General features: G+C 41.2%; 1 protein-coding gene across 3 annotated transcripts in view; it reads right to left on the bottom strand.

Annotated features, from left to right (window-relative positions):
• Positions 1–18060, bottom strand: part of cep89 (centrosomal protein 89) — a 94106-nt gene that overhangs the window by 6065 nt on the left and 69981 nt on the right. For all 3 annotated transcript variants that reach the window (XM_053491288.1, XM_053491289.1, XM_053491291.1), the window contains one exon: positions 4250–4419. In XM_053491288.1, coding sequence (XP_053347263.1) covers positions 4250–4419 — 170 coding nt within the window. The remainder of the gene's footprint in view (positions 1–4249; positions 4420–18060) is intronic.

Below are 18060 nucleotides of genomic sequence, written 5' to 3'. Positions count from 1 at the left end.
TTGGCTGGAATGGATTATCTTTTGGATTATTGGATTAATGAATTATAATTTACATTATTTCTTAGGGGAAAATATATATCGCAATACAAATTTTCTCATTTGCCTTCAGAACAAACTTAATTTATATGCCGAGGTTCTGGTGTAACATACAGTATATATTAGAATGATTTCAATCATTTGAACAAATATTGTCCATGTACTGTAAATGTAGCTACAGTAATTTACATACTGTAAGTATTTAGACCCTTTGTTATAGCACTTGCAACCTACTGTAGCTCTGGTGCATCCTACTCCTATCAGTGGTCTTGTGATGCTTATACAGCTTGACTGAAATCTACCAGTGCCTGATTGAACTCCCTGGACATAAATAGGAAAGAAACACATCTATAAATTGTGTTTTCACTGTAAAAACAAAGCCATAAGTTCGAGAGGATTATCTGTAGACCAGTGAGACAGGATTGTGTCAGGACAACTTCTGCAGCAGTAAAAGAGTCCAGAGCACTATAACCTCCATCATTTTCAAATGGAAGAGATTTGAAACAATCTACATACAGAGTTCCCAGATCTGGCTGTTTATCCAAACTGAGGACCTGGGTCAGAAGGTAACCAAGAACCCAAGGGTCACTATAAATGAAATCCAAACTGAGGACCTGGGTCAGAAGGTAACCAAGAACCCAAGGGTCACTATAAAAGAAATCCAAACTGAGGACCTGGGTCAGAAGGTAACCAAGAACCCAAGGGTCACTATGACTGAGATCCAAACTGAGGACCTGGGTCAGAAGGTAACCAAGAACCCAAGGGTCACTATAAAAGAAATCCAAACTGAGGACCTAGGTCAGAAGGTAACCAAGAACCCAAGGGTCACTATGAATGAGATCCAAACTAAGGGCTTGGTCAGAAGGTAACCAAGAACCCAAGGGTCACTATAAATGAGATCCAAACTGAGGACCTGGGTCAGAAGGTAACCAAGAACCCAAGGGTCACTATGACTGAGATCCAAACTGAGGACCTGGGTCAGAAGGTAACCAAGAACCCAAGGGTCACTATAAAAGAAATCCAAACTGAGAACCTAGGTCAGAAGGTAACCAAGAACCCAAGGGTCACTATAAATGAGATCCAAACTGAGGACCTTGGTCAGAAGGTAACCAAGAACCCAATGGTCACTATAAATGAGATCCAAACTGAGGACCTTGGTCAGAAGGTAACCAAGAACCCAATGGTCACTACTGTATACATGAGAACCAGAGTTCCCTTGTGGAGAAGGAAGAGCTTTATGGAAGGATAACCATCACTGCATCTCTCCACCAATCAGTCGTCTATGGCAGGGATGCCAGCCAGGCTCCAGTGCGCTTACCAAAAGGCACAGGACTTCCTACTGTGAGTTTGCCAAAAAACATGAGAAACTAAATCCTCTGGTCTAATGACACAAAGATTAAACTATTTGGAATTAGGAAAATATGCACTGCATGTCACTATTAAAACTATCCCTACAGAAAAACATGGTGGTGGCAGCATCACACTCTGGGGATGTTTCTTTGCAACTGGGAGCCAAGCCAGTATAGAGGGATGAAAATAGGGATGCAGAAAAAAAAGAGCTATTCTGAGCACATGATCTTAGGCAAGGATCCACCGCTAACGTCTCGGCGCCAGACATCATGGGGGCCATAAGGAGGAACCCACACAATATTGAGCTTAATAATTGAGCTTTTTCCTGATATATTCAAAATTCATAAGATATTTATTTTATTTATTATTTTATCTTACTATTTAGAGATTAGTATCGCAGTACCTTCATTCTTCTTTTTGCAGAAAAAACACCTGTTTTATTTATCTTACAGGATCTCCACCAAAATGTAAAAGAAACAGACACACAGTCCAGCTATGCACTGCTGGAGAAATGATTGATTTTGTACAAGCCAAACACTGCCGTTGCTTTTTAGCTCTTAACTCACAAACAAGGTCCAATTTAAAGCTAGTGAAGTCTGCAGTGTGTGTGTGTATGTGTGTGTTTGTGTGTGTGTGTGTGTGTGTGTGTGTGTGGTGTTGTGCAAGTGCCAGTTTATTTGTGAAGGCATGAGTGTGTGCATGTGTATGTGTCCTCATTTGGCTTTTCTATCCTATCCAGATTGTGTGCCTGTCTGGTGCGCAATGGTGTGTTCATTATTTACCCCAGTGACCCAGAAAACAGTGCTTTATGGACTATTTACAGCACTGTGGCACATTTAGGACTGTGGTTATTAAATAGAGATGGTCATCATGGACAATTTAGGGAACATTTGGACTGGTCAGGCATTGGACTACAGTTCGGAAGATCCCAGGTTCAAACCCCACAACCACCAAGTTGCCACTGTTGGGCCCTTGAGCAAGGCCCTTAACCCTCAACTGCTCAGATGTGTAATGAGATAAAAATGTAAGTCGCTCTGGATAAGCGCGTCTGCCAAATGGTATCTGGTGGACTACTTAGTAGACTTGGGTATTACAGTAGGTTCTCATAAAATCTCAAAATTTTAAATAGATTTGCTGGGATTTTTAATATACTGTACACTGCCTGGCTAAACATAACACACACTAAGATGTCATTTTCTCGAGTTGTGGTGGCTCAATCGGTTAAGGCTGTGGGTTACTGGGTTACTGATCAGGAGATTGGGGATTCAAGCCCCACCACTGCCAGGCTTTCACTGAGCAAGGGTCTTAACTCTACATGTATCTGCTCCAGGGGCGCTCTGACCTCATCTTCCTAACTGGAACAATTCAATTCAATGTTCTGTAAGGTACATGTGACAATTAATTTAATAAACATTATAATAATATTAATATTTAGCTTTGATTACAGAACACAATCTGGTGTCCAGTTTACAGTATGAAAATGATTCCTCATGCTCCCAGAACCACTCTTTCACAATTTGAATATGCCTGTCCCATCATGTAGGAAAATTTAATAGATGTGATAATCTGGTCATTCAGTACATTCAGGTCATAAGCTGACATTATTTTATTGCCTCATACTGCAGATCATAACACTGCCTCCAGAGGTTTGTACAGTGGGCACTATGCATTATACTTACCTCATTACTTCATGTGCATCCCTTCTTACCCTGATGTACTCATTGCTCTGGAATAGGGTTAATCTGAACGCATCAAACCACATATCAAAGCCCAATCATTATGCTGCCTAGCAAATCAAAGTCTTTTATTTTCTCATGGAGTCTCAGTAACAAGTGGTTTCTTATGGCCGCACAGCTGTTTCCTCATCAAATGTGTTTGTGTATGGAAATGCTCTTACTTTGACAATTAAACATGGCTCTGGTTTGTACTGTTTTTTTTTTTTTTTTTACTATGCCACTTCAACAAGTGTTTAATTTTTCTGCATTCGTGATTTTTTTTTTTGACCAGAAGTTAACATTTCAGCACAAACCCTCCAGGTATCGATAATGTGTTGGGGGGGGGGGTTCTTAACCCAGTTCCAGCAATTTCAAATCTCCTTAGTTGCTTGATGCAGCCCAAAAATTTGACCCTTCTAAAATGGCGACTCCTTTTTGTTTGGCCAGGCAAAAGTGTGCATGTGGCCCTCTGGTGTAATATAATTCACCAATTTCACCACTGCCTATACAGTGGGAACACCTTGCAATCCAGAGGTGCCAACACTGCTAGCCAGAAATTACTATAAGTACGAAAAACTAGAATGTATTTTAGGGAAAGCATTGTTGCCATGCACCTCCAGGGTCGAGGGTTCGATTCCTGCTTCCTGCATGGTGTTTACATGTATTCCCCATGCGTGGTGGGTTTCCTCTAAAAACTCCTCCCACAGTCCAAAGACACAGATTAGGCTAACTGGCACCCCCAAGAGAGTGCATGTTCTGCAATGGATTGGCACTCTGTCCAGGGTATACACCACCTCGTATACAGGATAAAGCGGTATAGACGATGAGATGGTGCATATGCTAGCAAAAAAAACAATTACAAGGGGCAGATAGACAGACAAAGATAAACCCTAGAGAGAAATCCAGGAACAACCTGCATATGTGCCACTTTCCCCTCCTACCCACACCCACCCCTCTCCATGTCCCTGTTTCTTAGCCGGTCTGTTATTTGCTCCACTGTGACTGCTGCTCCTCTGCGTCCCCTCTCTCGTCTCATGCTTGCGGCATCGAACCACTCAGAGTGCGAGAGAGAGAGAGAGAGAGAGAGAGAGAGAGGGAGGAAGAGGGGAGTGATACACACACACACACATACACACATGCCCAGTCACCTCTTTTGCTGCAGAGCTCCGCTGAGTTGTTCTTGCCGGTCGCGGAGCTGAGCCTGCAGGTGTTGGATCTCCCGCTGGAAACTTGCTGCTTTGCCTGCAAAGTCCTTCTCCTGTTCGTGCAAACGTTGACCCAGCGCACACACACTCGCGGATGCCTGCTGCTTAAACACCTGAAAAACACACACAGACACACACGGGCAAGTAATGAGGAGCTGCGGATATAAAGGCGTGCAGATGAGGCGATGGGAGGGAATGCAACAGTGATGTGAAGTATCAGTGGAGTATTTTTTTAAACACACATCGAGGCAAAAACACACACCACCTTTAGTGGAGAAACGCAGGACTAACATCAGGACTAAGGTAACGTTTAATTTATAAATGTTAGATGTGTGTGTGTAGTATGTGTGTGTGTGTGCGCGTGTGTGTCAGGTAGGCTGGATGATGCAGGTTTGTCAGTCAGATAAATCATGTGACAGTTTAAACCTTTGCTTGGAGGACAGGAAAGATGGCAAGAGGAGGAAAGGTGGAGGAACGAAAAAAAGAAGAAAGGAGAAGAGAAAAGAGGATAATTTTTACAGGAGGAAAGTGAGCATGGAAGACAAAAAGCAAAGAGGAGAACAGACATGGGAGCAGGGGAAAGATGAGAGAAAGGATGAAATATTTGAAGAGAAGAGAGTGAGATAAGGAGGAATAAAAGTGATTGAAAATTAATTTATAATGCAGGAAAAAAACAAATAAAGAAGGACAAGGTGAGCATAAAGGAGGGTGGGAAAAGCAGGAGAGAGCAAGACAAAAGAAAAGAAGAAAGTAAGAAAAGGAAAGTGAAAGGGAGAAAGAGAGAGACAGTGAGAGAGACAGTATGAGATGAAGAAGAAAAAGCTTGTAGACATGTAGAGTAGATGAGAAGAAGTGAAATGAGTAAAAAAAAAGAGTAGAGGAGATGAGGGCAAACGGGAAGAGGATTTAAGAGGGAAAGCGAATGAAAGGAAATAAAAAAGGGAAAGAGCGTGTAAGGAGGGAGTAAGAGTAAGATGCAGAAGAGAAGATAAATTGGATTTATTTAGCTGGACAAATAGAAACAAATTAAAAAAAAGGAACTGCAGAAAAACACTTACACGATACTGCTGTTCTTCCCAAACACACACACAAATCTGCAGTGTCCATAACATTTGGTATATGATTCGCAGACGTGACATACAATGTTTATCAGACATACACGCACACCTCGAACACACACACCTCACACACACCTTACCAACACACTCGCACACCTTACCAACACACTCGCACACCTTACCAACACACTCGCACTCCTCACATACACAGTCGCACCCCTTACATTCAGACTTGCACACCTCACATACACACTCGCACGCCTCACATACACACTCGCACACCTTACACACACTCGCACACCTTACACACACACTCTCATTCCTCACACACACACTTACACACACACTCGCACACCTTACCAACACACTCGCACACCTCACGTACACACACATTTGCACACCTCACACACACACACTCGCACACCTTACGTACACACTCTGGCACACCTCACGTACACACACTTGCACACCTCACGTACACACACTTGCACACCTCACGTACACACACTTGCACACCTCAAGTACACACGCTGGCACACACACTGGCACACCTCACATACACACTTGCACACCTCACATACACACTTGCACACCACACATATACACTCACACACCACACATATACACTCACACACCTCACATACACACTCGCACATCTCACATACACACTGGCACACCTCACATATATACTCGCACACCTTAGCAACACACACTCGCACACCTCACACACACTCGCACACATCAAATATATTACCAACACACTCACACACACACTCGCACACCTCAAACACACTCGCACACCTCACACACACTCGCACCCCTTACATTCAGACTTGCACTCAAACAACTTATATAGTCTTATATACACACTCACACACCTTACTGTACATACACACTCACAAACACCTCATATACACACACACACACACACACACACCACATAATGTACACACGCTCACACACCTCAATCACACACCCACACACCACATGCACACAATCACACACCTCATACACACACACACACACACCTCATATACACACTCACACACCTCTTACACACATACAGAACTCATATATGCACTCACACAATCACAGCATCTATATAAACACTCAAATGGTTCATATACACACTCCCTTATTAACATATACACTCACAGAGCCCATACACACTCATAAAGTGATAAGTGAAGGGCTTACTCAGTAGGTATTAGTGAACTAGCATCGCAGGATTTGGACACTCAGATTCCAGTTCTTAGTTGACAGAAGTGGAACTTGATGTGTGTTTTATTAGTCATCATTGTAGGCCATCAACCTGAAGGTTCGACATTTTGTTGTGTGTTCTGAGATGCTTTTCTGTTCATCATGGTTATAAAGGGTGGTTATTCGAGTTATTCTTGCCTTCCTGTCAAATCAAAACATTCAGACTTGTTCATTCTCCTCTGCCAGGGCACATTAAAAAGGCTCACTTAAAGAACTGTGTTTTGTTTTCTGCCACTTGTTTCTTCTTTGAGACGAAAATGATCTATTATCTATTAACTAATAGATGTTCAAATGATTACATTCATTCCATGCCATTCCTTCAGCCTTTTCTTGTCGATGCAAACGATCAGCAGTAAAAACAGGGTTGCCATTACTGCTACATCTGTCTTAGTTAATGTTTTAATGCTCAGAATAAATTATTATTTAAATTATTAAATAGTACAAAACACAAGCACACACAAAGGTTGTGCTTTATTAGACGCTGCCACGAAAACTGAAAGATTAGCTAAGTAAAAGTCAGCTGAGCAAGCATGAACAGTGATTCATTACTACACTCATCATGTACACCTACATATTGTTTGTGGTTAAAAAAAAAAAGAATTGCCACAAATAGGCATAAACAGGAAAAACAGACAAACAAATGTAAATTCTTCAGACTTCGTTATACTCTTTATATATTCAGTCACTAAACCGAAAATTTCTTGCATCCCTCAACAGACATGTCAACCAAGTAATAACAACTGTATGTTGTATGGTACATGTGCATGTACATTAGTGCTTAGCACTGTCGCCCTAAACGTCCAGGGTCTGGGTTCGATTCCTCCTTCGGGGTCTGTGTGCATGTTTCCTCCTGGTACTCCTGTTTCCTCCCACCAAAAATATGCAGATTAGACTAATTGGCAGCCCAAACTGCCTGTAGTGTTTAGATGCACATGTGAATGTTGACAGGAGGTCCTACCTCACTCGTAAAAACGGTAATAGAATGGCTATGCAAGAGTGTCAGCACTTCTGGGTTTGAAATTTGCCTAATGCCTAATCCTTGAAATTCGAAATGTAACTTGTTTCATGTCTTGTTAATGGCACACACAATCATCCACCAACATCACTTGCACATTACAGGAACTTCGCTGGAAGTTATTGTCATATCCCCTGTTACATTACCACATATTTGGGCCATTAGAGAAATTCCTGAGAGGCCAGAATATCAGACATGTGACAGGAAGTCCGATCATGGCTCAGAAATCTGACAGACTGAGAAAACCTTCTACCTTACCATATCCAAGCACTATTGAAACACTGGGATAAGTGCAGGGAATTGTTTAGAGAAATGAAGGTAATTTTTATTCTGTGTTCTGGTATGATGCACAATATAAAGTCCCAGTTTGACTTGTACTTCTTTGTCTTTCGGCTGTTCCCTTTCAGGGGTCGCGACAGCCAATCATCTGCCTCCATCTAACCCCATCCTCTGCATCCTCTTCTTTCACCCCAACTAACTTCATGTCCTCTCTCACTGCATCCATAAATCTCCACTTTGGTCTTCCTCTAGATCTCCTGCCTGGCAGTTCCAACCTCAGCATCCTATTCCTACCGATATATTAACCATCTCTCCTCTGAACATGTTTAAACCACCTCAATTTGGCCTCTCTGACTTTATCCCCCAAACATCTAACATGGGTTGTCCCTCTGGTGAACCTACTCTCGATCCTATCCATCCTTTTCACTCCCAAAGAGAACCTCAACATCTTCAGCTGTGTCTCCTGTCTTTTCTTCAGTGCCACTGTCTCTAAGCCTTAAAGCATTGCTGGTCTCACCACTGTCCTGTACACCTTTTCTTTCATTCTCGCTGATACTCTTTTATCGCACAACACACCTGACAATTTTCTCCACCCATTCCAACCAGTCTGTACCCGCCTCTTCACCTCCTTTTCACACTCTCTGTTGCTCTGAACCGTTGACCTTAAGTACTTAAAATCCTGCATCTTCTTTACCTCTGCTCCCTGTAGCCTCACCATCCCTCTTGAAGACCTCTCATTTACACACATGTATTCCGTCTTGCTGCGGCTAACCTTTATTCCCCAGTTTTCCAGAGCATACCTCCACCTTTCCAAATTTTCCTCCACCTGTTCCCTGCTCTCGCTACAAAGCACAATGTCGTCTGCAAACATCATAGTCCATGGAAACTCCTGTCTTACCTCATCTGTCATCCTGTCCATTACCAGAGCAAACAAAAAGGGGCCCAGAGCCGATCCTTGATGCAGACCCACCTCCACCTTGAACTCTTCTGTCACACCTACAGCACATCTCGCCACTGTCTTACAGCTCTCATACATGTCCTGCACCACTCTAACATACTTATCTGCCACTCCAGACCTTCTCATACAATACCACAGCTACTCTCTTGGCACCCTCTCGTACGCTTTCTCTAAATCTACAAAAACACAATGCAACTCTTTATTACCTTCTCTGTACTTCTCCACCAGCATCCTCAAAGCAAATACTGTATCTGATGTACTCTTTCTAGTCATCAAACCATATTGCTGCTCACAAATGCTGACCTCTGCCCTTAACCTAGCTTCCACTACTCTTTTCCACAGCTTCATTGTATGGCTCATTAGTTTTATGCCTCTGTAATTGCCACAGCTCTGCACATCTCCCTTGTTCTTAAAAATCGGCACCAATACACTTCTCCTCCATTCCTCTGGAATACCCTCACTCTCCAAGATCATGTTAAACAAACTTGTCAGAAACTCTACTGCCACCTCTGCTAAGCATTTCCATACCCCCACAAGTATGTCATCAGGACCAACAGCCTTTCCACTCTTCATCCTCTTCAACACCCTTCTCACCTCACTTTTACTAATATTTGCTACTTCCTGCTCCACAACAGTTACCTCTTCTACTCTTTATTCTCTTTCGTTTTCCTCATTCATCAACTCCTCAAAGTACTCCTTCCATCTTCCCATCACCCTCTGGCATCTGTCAGTATATTTCCATCTCTATCTTTAATCACTCTAACCTGCTGCACATCCTTCCCATCTTTATCTCTCTGCCTCGCCAACCTGTACAAATCCACCTCACCCTCCTTACTGTCCAGCCCAGCATACAAGTCCTCATATGCTCTTTGTTTGGCCTTTGCTACCGCTACCTTCACCTTACGCTGCATCTCCCAGTACTCCTGTCTACTCTCTTCAGTCCTCTCAGTGTCCCACTTCTTCTTAGCTAGCCTCTTTCCCTGTATACACTCCTTAACTTCCTCATTTCACCACCAAGTCTCCTTGTCCACTTTTGCCTTACCTGATGATACACCAAGTACCCTCTTTCCTGTCTCCCTGATCAAATTAGCTGTAGTTGTCCAGCCAACTGAAAGCACCACCACACATAACCTGTCTCAACTCCTCCCTGAAGACCAAACCTGACCATCACATTTTCATCACCTCTGTCCGCTTTCCCAACATGTCTATTGAAGTCTGCACCAATCACCACTTTCTCACCTTTAGGGATGCTCTGCATCACTTCATCTAACTCACTCCAGAATTTCTCCTTTTCTTCTAACCCACATCCTACCTGTGGGGCATAACCACTAACATTGAACATTATCCCTTCAATTTCCAGCTTCAGACATATCACCCTATCTGATACTCTCTTCATCTCTAGAACATTCCTTACAAACTCCTCTTTCCGAATAACTTCTACTCCATTTCTTTTCCTATCCACACCATGGTAAAACAATTTGAACCCTGATCCTAAGCTTCTAGCCTTGCTACCTTCCCACCTGGTCTCCTGGACACACAGTATATCCACCTTCCTTCTCTGCATCATATTAACCAACTCTCTTGCCTTCCCTGTCATAGTCCCAACATTCAAAGTCCCTACTGTGACTCCTTAACTCTTGCCTTTCCTTTTCTCTCTCTCTGCTTTCGAACACGGCTTTCTCCTCTCCTTTTTGGACCAACAGTAGCCAATTTCCACAGGCACCCTGTAGGTCAACAGCACCGGTGGCGGTCGTTGTTAACCCAGGCCGCGACCGATCCGGTATGGAAATTTAATTTTTCATTCGCATCATTGATTTGGCAAACGTTTTACGTCGGATGCCCTTCCTGACACAACCCTCTGCATTTATCCAGGCTTGGGACTGGCACAAGAAGACACTGGCTTGCGCCCCCCGGTGGTTGCATTTTGAACACCACTTGTACAATATAAATATATTAAATAAATGCAAGGGACATTTAAATAAGTGTTTGTGACCTGTCAGGCTTTTAAATCTAGTTTCCATTGGAAACATATCAATTTCCTAGGCACTGTGTTGAGAGATATGTGCCTGAAAACTGAAGTCTACTCTACAGCTATAAAAGGGCAATCCTCAGTGCTCTTTTCACTCACACCCTTAAGTCAGTAAGAACACATTGGCTAATGTAGGGTCCCTATAAGCCTTGGAATGTAAGTTCGTTCAACTTGTACAAGCTTACACTGTATCTTACTGTTAATGCAGACACTCTACAACACACATATATGTCTTGTGTAAAAAAAATAAAAATACAAGGTGAAATAGCCGAAAAAAAAAAAAAGTTTGCATACAAACAGATATGATCCTAATCACTTTCCACTTGAGTCACTAGAATTATGTACAGTAGCATAACCACAGGAATACTCTGGTCATGTGCTCATTAATTTCAATTATTTATGATTGTATATCTGGATACCATGCCTACTGTTACGGAACTGGCGTGTGGGCTTAGGAAGAGGCATAGTGGCAGAAGAGAGTTACTTAGTATGATTTCTTTAATAAGGAAAACAGAAGCAACACGGAGCAAGACAAAATAGAACAGAGTCACTATGAAGTCTAACATAACATCAGGGCTAAGCATAGAGATAAACACAACCTAAAGATAAAAACAACCTAGCTAGTGCTAAACATGACTAGGAGTTATAATAATCAGTAGTTCAACAAGGAGTACAGAAACAAGGAGAGACACAAACCTGCCAAAAACTCAAACAGCTCATAAACAAAACAGGAACTTAACTACATGGAGCACAACTAAACAAGGATTTAAACATAAGAAACTACACATAACAAGGGGCTAAATAAAACAAGGAGTTAAGCCAGACAAGAGCTAAACAGAACTAGAGCTAAACGGGCTAGGAGTAAAACAGGCTAGGAGCTAAACACACCAAACTAGAAAAATACAAACAAAACCAGAAAACAGACCAAGCTTCAAGGGGAGAATAGGTATGAACACCATACCAAGCCAGGGGTAGCTCAGTGGTTAAGCAGCAATTATATGGACATTAAATTATATTGACATTGTTATTATCAACAGACGTATACATAGTATACATGGTTATTAAGGTGAATTGTGCATGCAATTCATTGTGCATACATTAACGCATTTGCGCAGAGACAGGGAGTAATCAGACAAAGGTAACTTCAACAAATGCATGACAAGGGGAAACAAAAGACAAGACTATTTATCACCAACATAATTAGTCCCTTCTAATTATCTGCCTCGGTTCAGGTGTGCGCTCCAATTACCTGACCGAGGTGCACATTGGGAAATTGAGTTCAAAAGAAACGTACACCTGTAGGTAGACCTACTCAAGCAGGGGGTGCATTATAGTTATAGTTAAGAAACTAATGTGAGTCTAAAGTAATTTTATTCCTATAATGATCAGGAGCAGCTGGACAAATTCCTTATTTTAGGACAACATAGAAAAAAGGGATTAAAATGAAAATTGTAAATGAAAGTGTAAATACATAGACTAAATTGTCTTCTTTTGGTTTGACCATTATGGGGATAAAAAAAACAAAAACATAAATGCAAATCTAATTGTTTAGAAGTAGGAGCACGCATATTACAGCATGGTATTAGTATGGTTTTAGGATGGTATATATTTTAAGTTCCTTAATGAAGTAAGCCTTCATTTGTCATATATACATTAATGCACAGTGGGTTAATACCCAGATAGGGTTTATGGCCCTGTTCAAGGGCCCAACATTGCCAAAACATTGGAGCTAGTGCTTGAACCGCTGACCTTCTGATCAGTAACAGTGCCTTAACTCACTGAGCAACCATTGGCCTTTTAGCTGTTTATACTACTACATTATTACAATTTGTGTTCATTAAAAACCACCGATCTGTCTTGTTCTCCAAACCTTACAATGATTTAGTCACTCACTGTACAGTACAAGCTTACACCTGTCTCAAAACACCCTGAGCAGAAATTTGTCGCAAAGCACTAGCGACAGCTCATCACACACACATTGTCAAAGATAAGTTTCAAGACTTTAAGGCAAAGTCTTTTTATAATCCTACAGGTGGTACGCTCTAAGCTATTGACACATTCTTATCTCGTGTGGTTGAAGTAAATTATTTGTTAAGAAATAACATTATGGAGGATAACACAACAGAAGAATTCAGTAAAATTGGAGCTTTTTAAATTAAATGGTAAAACCTTGTATTTAAAGGTATTTTGTTAAACTCTGCGCATGGTTTCTCAAAAATAAAACTGTAAGGAATGGGCTATATTTAATTACTCGTATTCGGTTCTGAAACGGGTGCTGAAAAAATCTTTGAATAAAAAATAAATAAATCTTTGTGTTAGGACTCACAACATATTAAAAAGATCTTAAAATTATAACAAAGTCAGAAAAATTTAATATCAAATCAGGATATTTATTAAATCGTCATACATAATCACAATATTAATGAAATCGGTACCTAGGTATCGTGATAATATCATATCGACTGGTCCCTGGTGCATCTTTACCAACTAATTACACAAACAAAGCTGAAAAGATCCTGAAATTAAGAAACTTATAAAACTCCATAAGCAATTATAATTAAACACACACACACACACACACACACACACACACACACACACACACACACACACACACACACTTTATTTAGCTGAAGCTTTTATATAGAGTTCTGTCAGTATGGTCCCTGAATGGACAGGCAGAAAAGGTTGACAAACTTGACACAGTCAGTCATCCAAATCAATCATTTCTGACAGCAGCTGCCATACAGGGACAAATCACGACTAGCGCGCGCACACACGCACACACGCACCTACACTCACACACACGCACACACGCACACACGCACCTACACACACACACACACACACACACACACACACACACACACACACACACACACATAAAAAAATCAGCATTCATGTGTAACCACTTTACTTAATATTGAAAATAACTGGAAGCTGATTTTGATCTTCATGCCATACTGACCTATTGACATTTCTGTGGGAAAAAATAATAAGATCGGCTCGATGTTAGATGAGTGTTAATAAGTCGTTCTGCCTGAGCTGTATATAATCAAGAGATGTTTATGAGATGCTGACATTTTCAGTTCTCTATATAACATGACCCAAGTCTACCAAGTAAAGCCTGCTGCGCACACACACACACACACACACACACACACACACACACACACACACACACACACACACCATCTTTTATTTATGAGTATTCCAAACAGAATGCAGACCTGTGCTAGTTCGTGCAACAACATGAACACAAATGCTTCAGGTGCAGAAGGTGGCACTTAAACATGAGGAGTGATTATGTTCATCGCATTTCCACCACATCGTCTGCAGCAACACCTGCACAAGTCCAGCTCACATTTACAAGTCGGTTAACACTGGCACTAAGCAATGTCTACTGTATACTCTATACTGTATCTAAAGTACTACTCCAGGAACCTTATGTCTGAATGTCTATTTCCAATAAACAGCATGTTCTGACCGAGTAATCTGATTGGATGAGAGGAATTCCAAGTGGTGATAACAGACAGTAACAGCTCCAGGCCGTTTATCTATTGTATATGTATCATTTCACATCACAGGTGTTCTAACAATCATTAATTCCACTTAATGCCAGTTGCGACAGGGGTGAAAGTAGGTCTGTGCAGTCTGCAGTACTGAGGAGAGATCAGCTGCCTGCCAAAACCCACATTCATAACCAGTCACAGAAGCACTTTCAGCAAGAAAACATCAATTAAGCAACACTTTGTCTCCTTAGTAATTGCTTCTAAGTTGTTCTGACTTGCCTCTGAACTACGGCGTTATACTTGGCTGAATCCCAAATCCTTCTCTAACCCCTGATCAAGGGCACAACAAGGTGTGTGGAAGAGAGGATTGTACACCATACTGGATATAGTGCATTCATTTTACATTTAAAAAAATTTAAAGTTTTAACCCCACAACTAAAGCAGAATAAGTGAAAATATAAATTAAATCTTGGTAGTTTCTTAAGACTTTCCACCACTGTATTTGTGTTTAATGAGTTAAATATATAGTTAAATAAAACAAACAAATCATAATAAATAATGTTTGTGAAATTATTGTACAAAAGCATCCCACTCAAGGTCATGCTGTTGTTCTGAATATCAGCACGGGTGAGCCCACATCACAACCCTGCTGATTTTTGGCACAACAATGCTCCGTCTAATGTGATATTTCCTTAATTAATAAGCTTGGACTTTTTTTTCGCCAGGCGTTTAACTGTGCCTGTAACACAAAAACTTAGTAGTATAACAACTGAAAGTAATGATGTGTTTGCAAACAACCTGCCTTTCCCTATATGCATCTATTAATCCCCCACAATGTAAACCTAAACCAAAATGATCAGTAGGGGTATAAGCATAAAGTGCTCATCAAGGCCTTAATGTTCTAGAGGAATCCAATTATTTCTGCTAGCAATGGACAAACTGTAGTCTCCATGTTCCTTCGGGAAATCAAAGTTGGAAAGAAAACATAGCAGCAGCACTTCACAAATTATTATAGAGTTCATTCATGCAAACCAATATCTGGAGCATAGACCTAAGGAAAGACAAAATGCACCAGTGTTCGAAAGACAGCTGTTAAGTTATGCATGTTTAAAAACTGAACAGAAACTTAATTTGTAACACAATTATGATGTGGATTCAAATCCTTCCCTTCATCCATGCATTCTCTATTGACTCCCATTAGCATTGGCTTATTTACAGGTTTATGACCTTAAAAATGAATATAATATTTTAGTTTTGATCACAGAAATATACTTAGCAAAAAAAGAAACGTCCTCTGACTTTCAATTGTTTTTACTTTCAGTAAACTTAATGTGTAAATATTTGTATGAACACTAAAAGAGTCAACACCATAAGACATAAACTAAAAATGTTTCACAATGTGTCCCTGAATAAAGGGAGGCTCAAAATCAAAAGTACCAGTCAGTATCTGGTGTGGCCACCAGCTGCTTGAAGTACTGCAGTGCATCTCCTCCTCATGGACTGCCTATTGCGGACAGTCTGAGCACTGATGGAGGGATTGTGTGTTCCTGGTGTGACTCGGGCAGTTGTCGTGGCCATCCTGTACCTGTCACGCAGGTGTGATATTCGGATGTACCGATCCTGTGCAGGTGTTGTTACACGTGGTCTTCCACTGCGAGGATGATCAGCTGTCCTTCCTGTCTCCCTGTAGCGCCGTCTTAGGCGTCTCACAGTGCGGACATGACAATTTATTGCCCTAGCCACATCAGCAGTCCTCATGCCTCCCTGCAGCATGCCTAATGCACGTTCACGCAGATGAGCAGGGACCCTGGGCATCTTTCTTCAGGTGTTTTTCACAGTCGGTAGACAAGTCTTTTTAGTGTCCTGCGTTTTTAGAACTGTGACCTTAAATGCCTACTTTCTGTAAGCTGTTAAGGTCTTAACGACCATTCCACAGTTGCATGTTAATTAGTTGATTATGGTTAATTGAACATGCATGAAAAACATTGTTTAAACCCTTTACAATGAAGATCTGTAAAGTTATTTGGATTTTTACAACATTATTGTTGAAATACACAGTCCTGAAAAAGGGACGTTTCTTTTTTTGCTGAGTATATATACAAGGGTGTTCAATTCAAACCAGGAAAAAATTTCTTTAAATGAAAACCTATTGACATTTACACAAAAATTTAAGCACAGTACGGTGATGAGACTCTTCCTCCATAGTAAAACATATGAATGGTGCAAACCTTTTAAAGAAGGCTGTACATCCGTGAATGATGATCCCAGCCGAGGTGGCTCACGACCCAATGCAGCGGTTTCCATGTGTATTAAACAAGTAGAACCTGATCCTTGAAAAACAATGAATAACTAGTCGCAACTTGCGTAATAGATGCATCTGTCTGTGGGAACTGTACATAATCATTCACAAACAGCCTCGCACATTACAGGAACTCGGCTGGGAGTTATTGCCACATCTCCCCTACAGTCTTGACCTCACAGCAAGCCATTTCCATATGTTTAGGCCATTGAAGAAGTTCCTGGGAGGCCAGAGTTTTAGATATGGACGATCAAGTCTCCAGCGTCCTTTGTACCTTGGTGGTAGCTAAGCATTAGTGAAACGCTAGGATAAGTGCATATAGTAAAAATAAAGTGAGTATTTACTCTCAGAACTGTATTCTGTTATTCTGCACAATAAAAAGTTCTGGTCCAACTTGAACACCCCTTGTATTTCTCATGATTATCAAGATTAATCAGGAAATTTTCAAGCTTGAGAAAGAACATTTCAGAATGTTGAATTTAATGTCCTCTTCGCCACTGCATAAATTAATCTCAAATGCAAAGCTATGTTCCAAACAACATACTGTATAGCACCATACGCAGCATGCCTAATTAGAAACGGCACAAATTACGATTTGTGCTGACAAACTATTTAATATGGTTTGAAATGGCACTCAGTTATTCTCAGTTCTAACACGCAGGCCAAAGTAGATGCTCTGAATCTATCACTTTTACCAGATATAACTAAGCTTGTCTATTTAACAATACAAAGTCCAGCTTCCCACCAAAATAAATGCCTTGCATGTTCAGCAAGAAAGAAGCCAAACTCTATCATAAATCTACAGTACACTGAAGATTCAAAAACTAATGTGGACATCTGGCAAACACACCCATATGTAGGCTTTCTCCATATGCAAGGTATATCAAAAAGTTTTGAGACTAGTTTTGTAACATGCAAGCCTGCACACACAGTGACAGAGACCTTCATAAGTCCAAAAGACATCATCCTGTGTACATCAGGAGCTGAGCAACTGCTGCCAATCTGACCACGTGTGTTACCACATCTGGTAAGCAAGTTAGCAATGAGCGAACATTGAAAATGTGAAATTCTGTGACGGGATTCGTCAAGTTTGCGGCGATGCTGCAATGAGTCGTTCGAGGTGCGTGTGCTTCGAGAGTGAAAGAATATCACTAGAAGACGACGAGAGAACAGGAGTACATTCAATGAGCTCAACTCCTGAAAATATCAAAACCATTCAGCAACTTGTGCATGATGATTGTCGGAGAACAATCCATAAAACAGGCTGCTGATCCAAGAGCAGAGGGAACATCTCATTGAAGTCTGCCAAGAACGCTGTCAGCGTGCCGTGGATGACGAAACGAG

The sequence above is a fragment of the Clarias gariepinus genome, chromosome 3, assembly GCF_024256425.1.
Source record: "Clarias gariepinus isolate MV-2021 ecotype Netherlands chromosome 3, CGAR_prim_01v2, whole genome shotgun sequence".
In the NCBI taxonomy this organism is placed as follows: Eukaryota; Metazoa; Chordata; class Actinopteri; order Siluriformes; family Clariidae; genus Clarias; species Clarias gariepinus.
The sequence above is the reverse complement of the archived record's forward strand: the minus strand, read 5'-3'. Positions and strand labels throughout refer to the sequence as shown.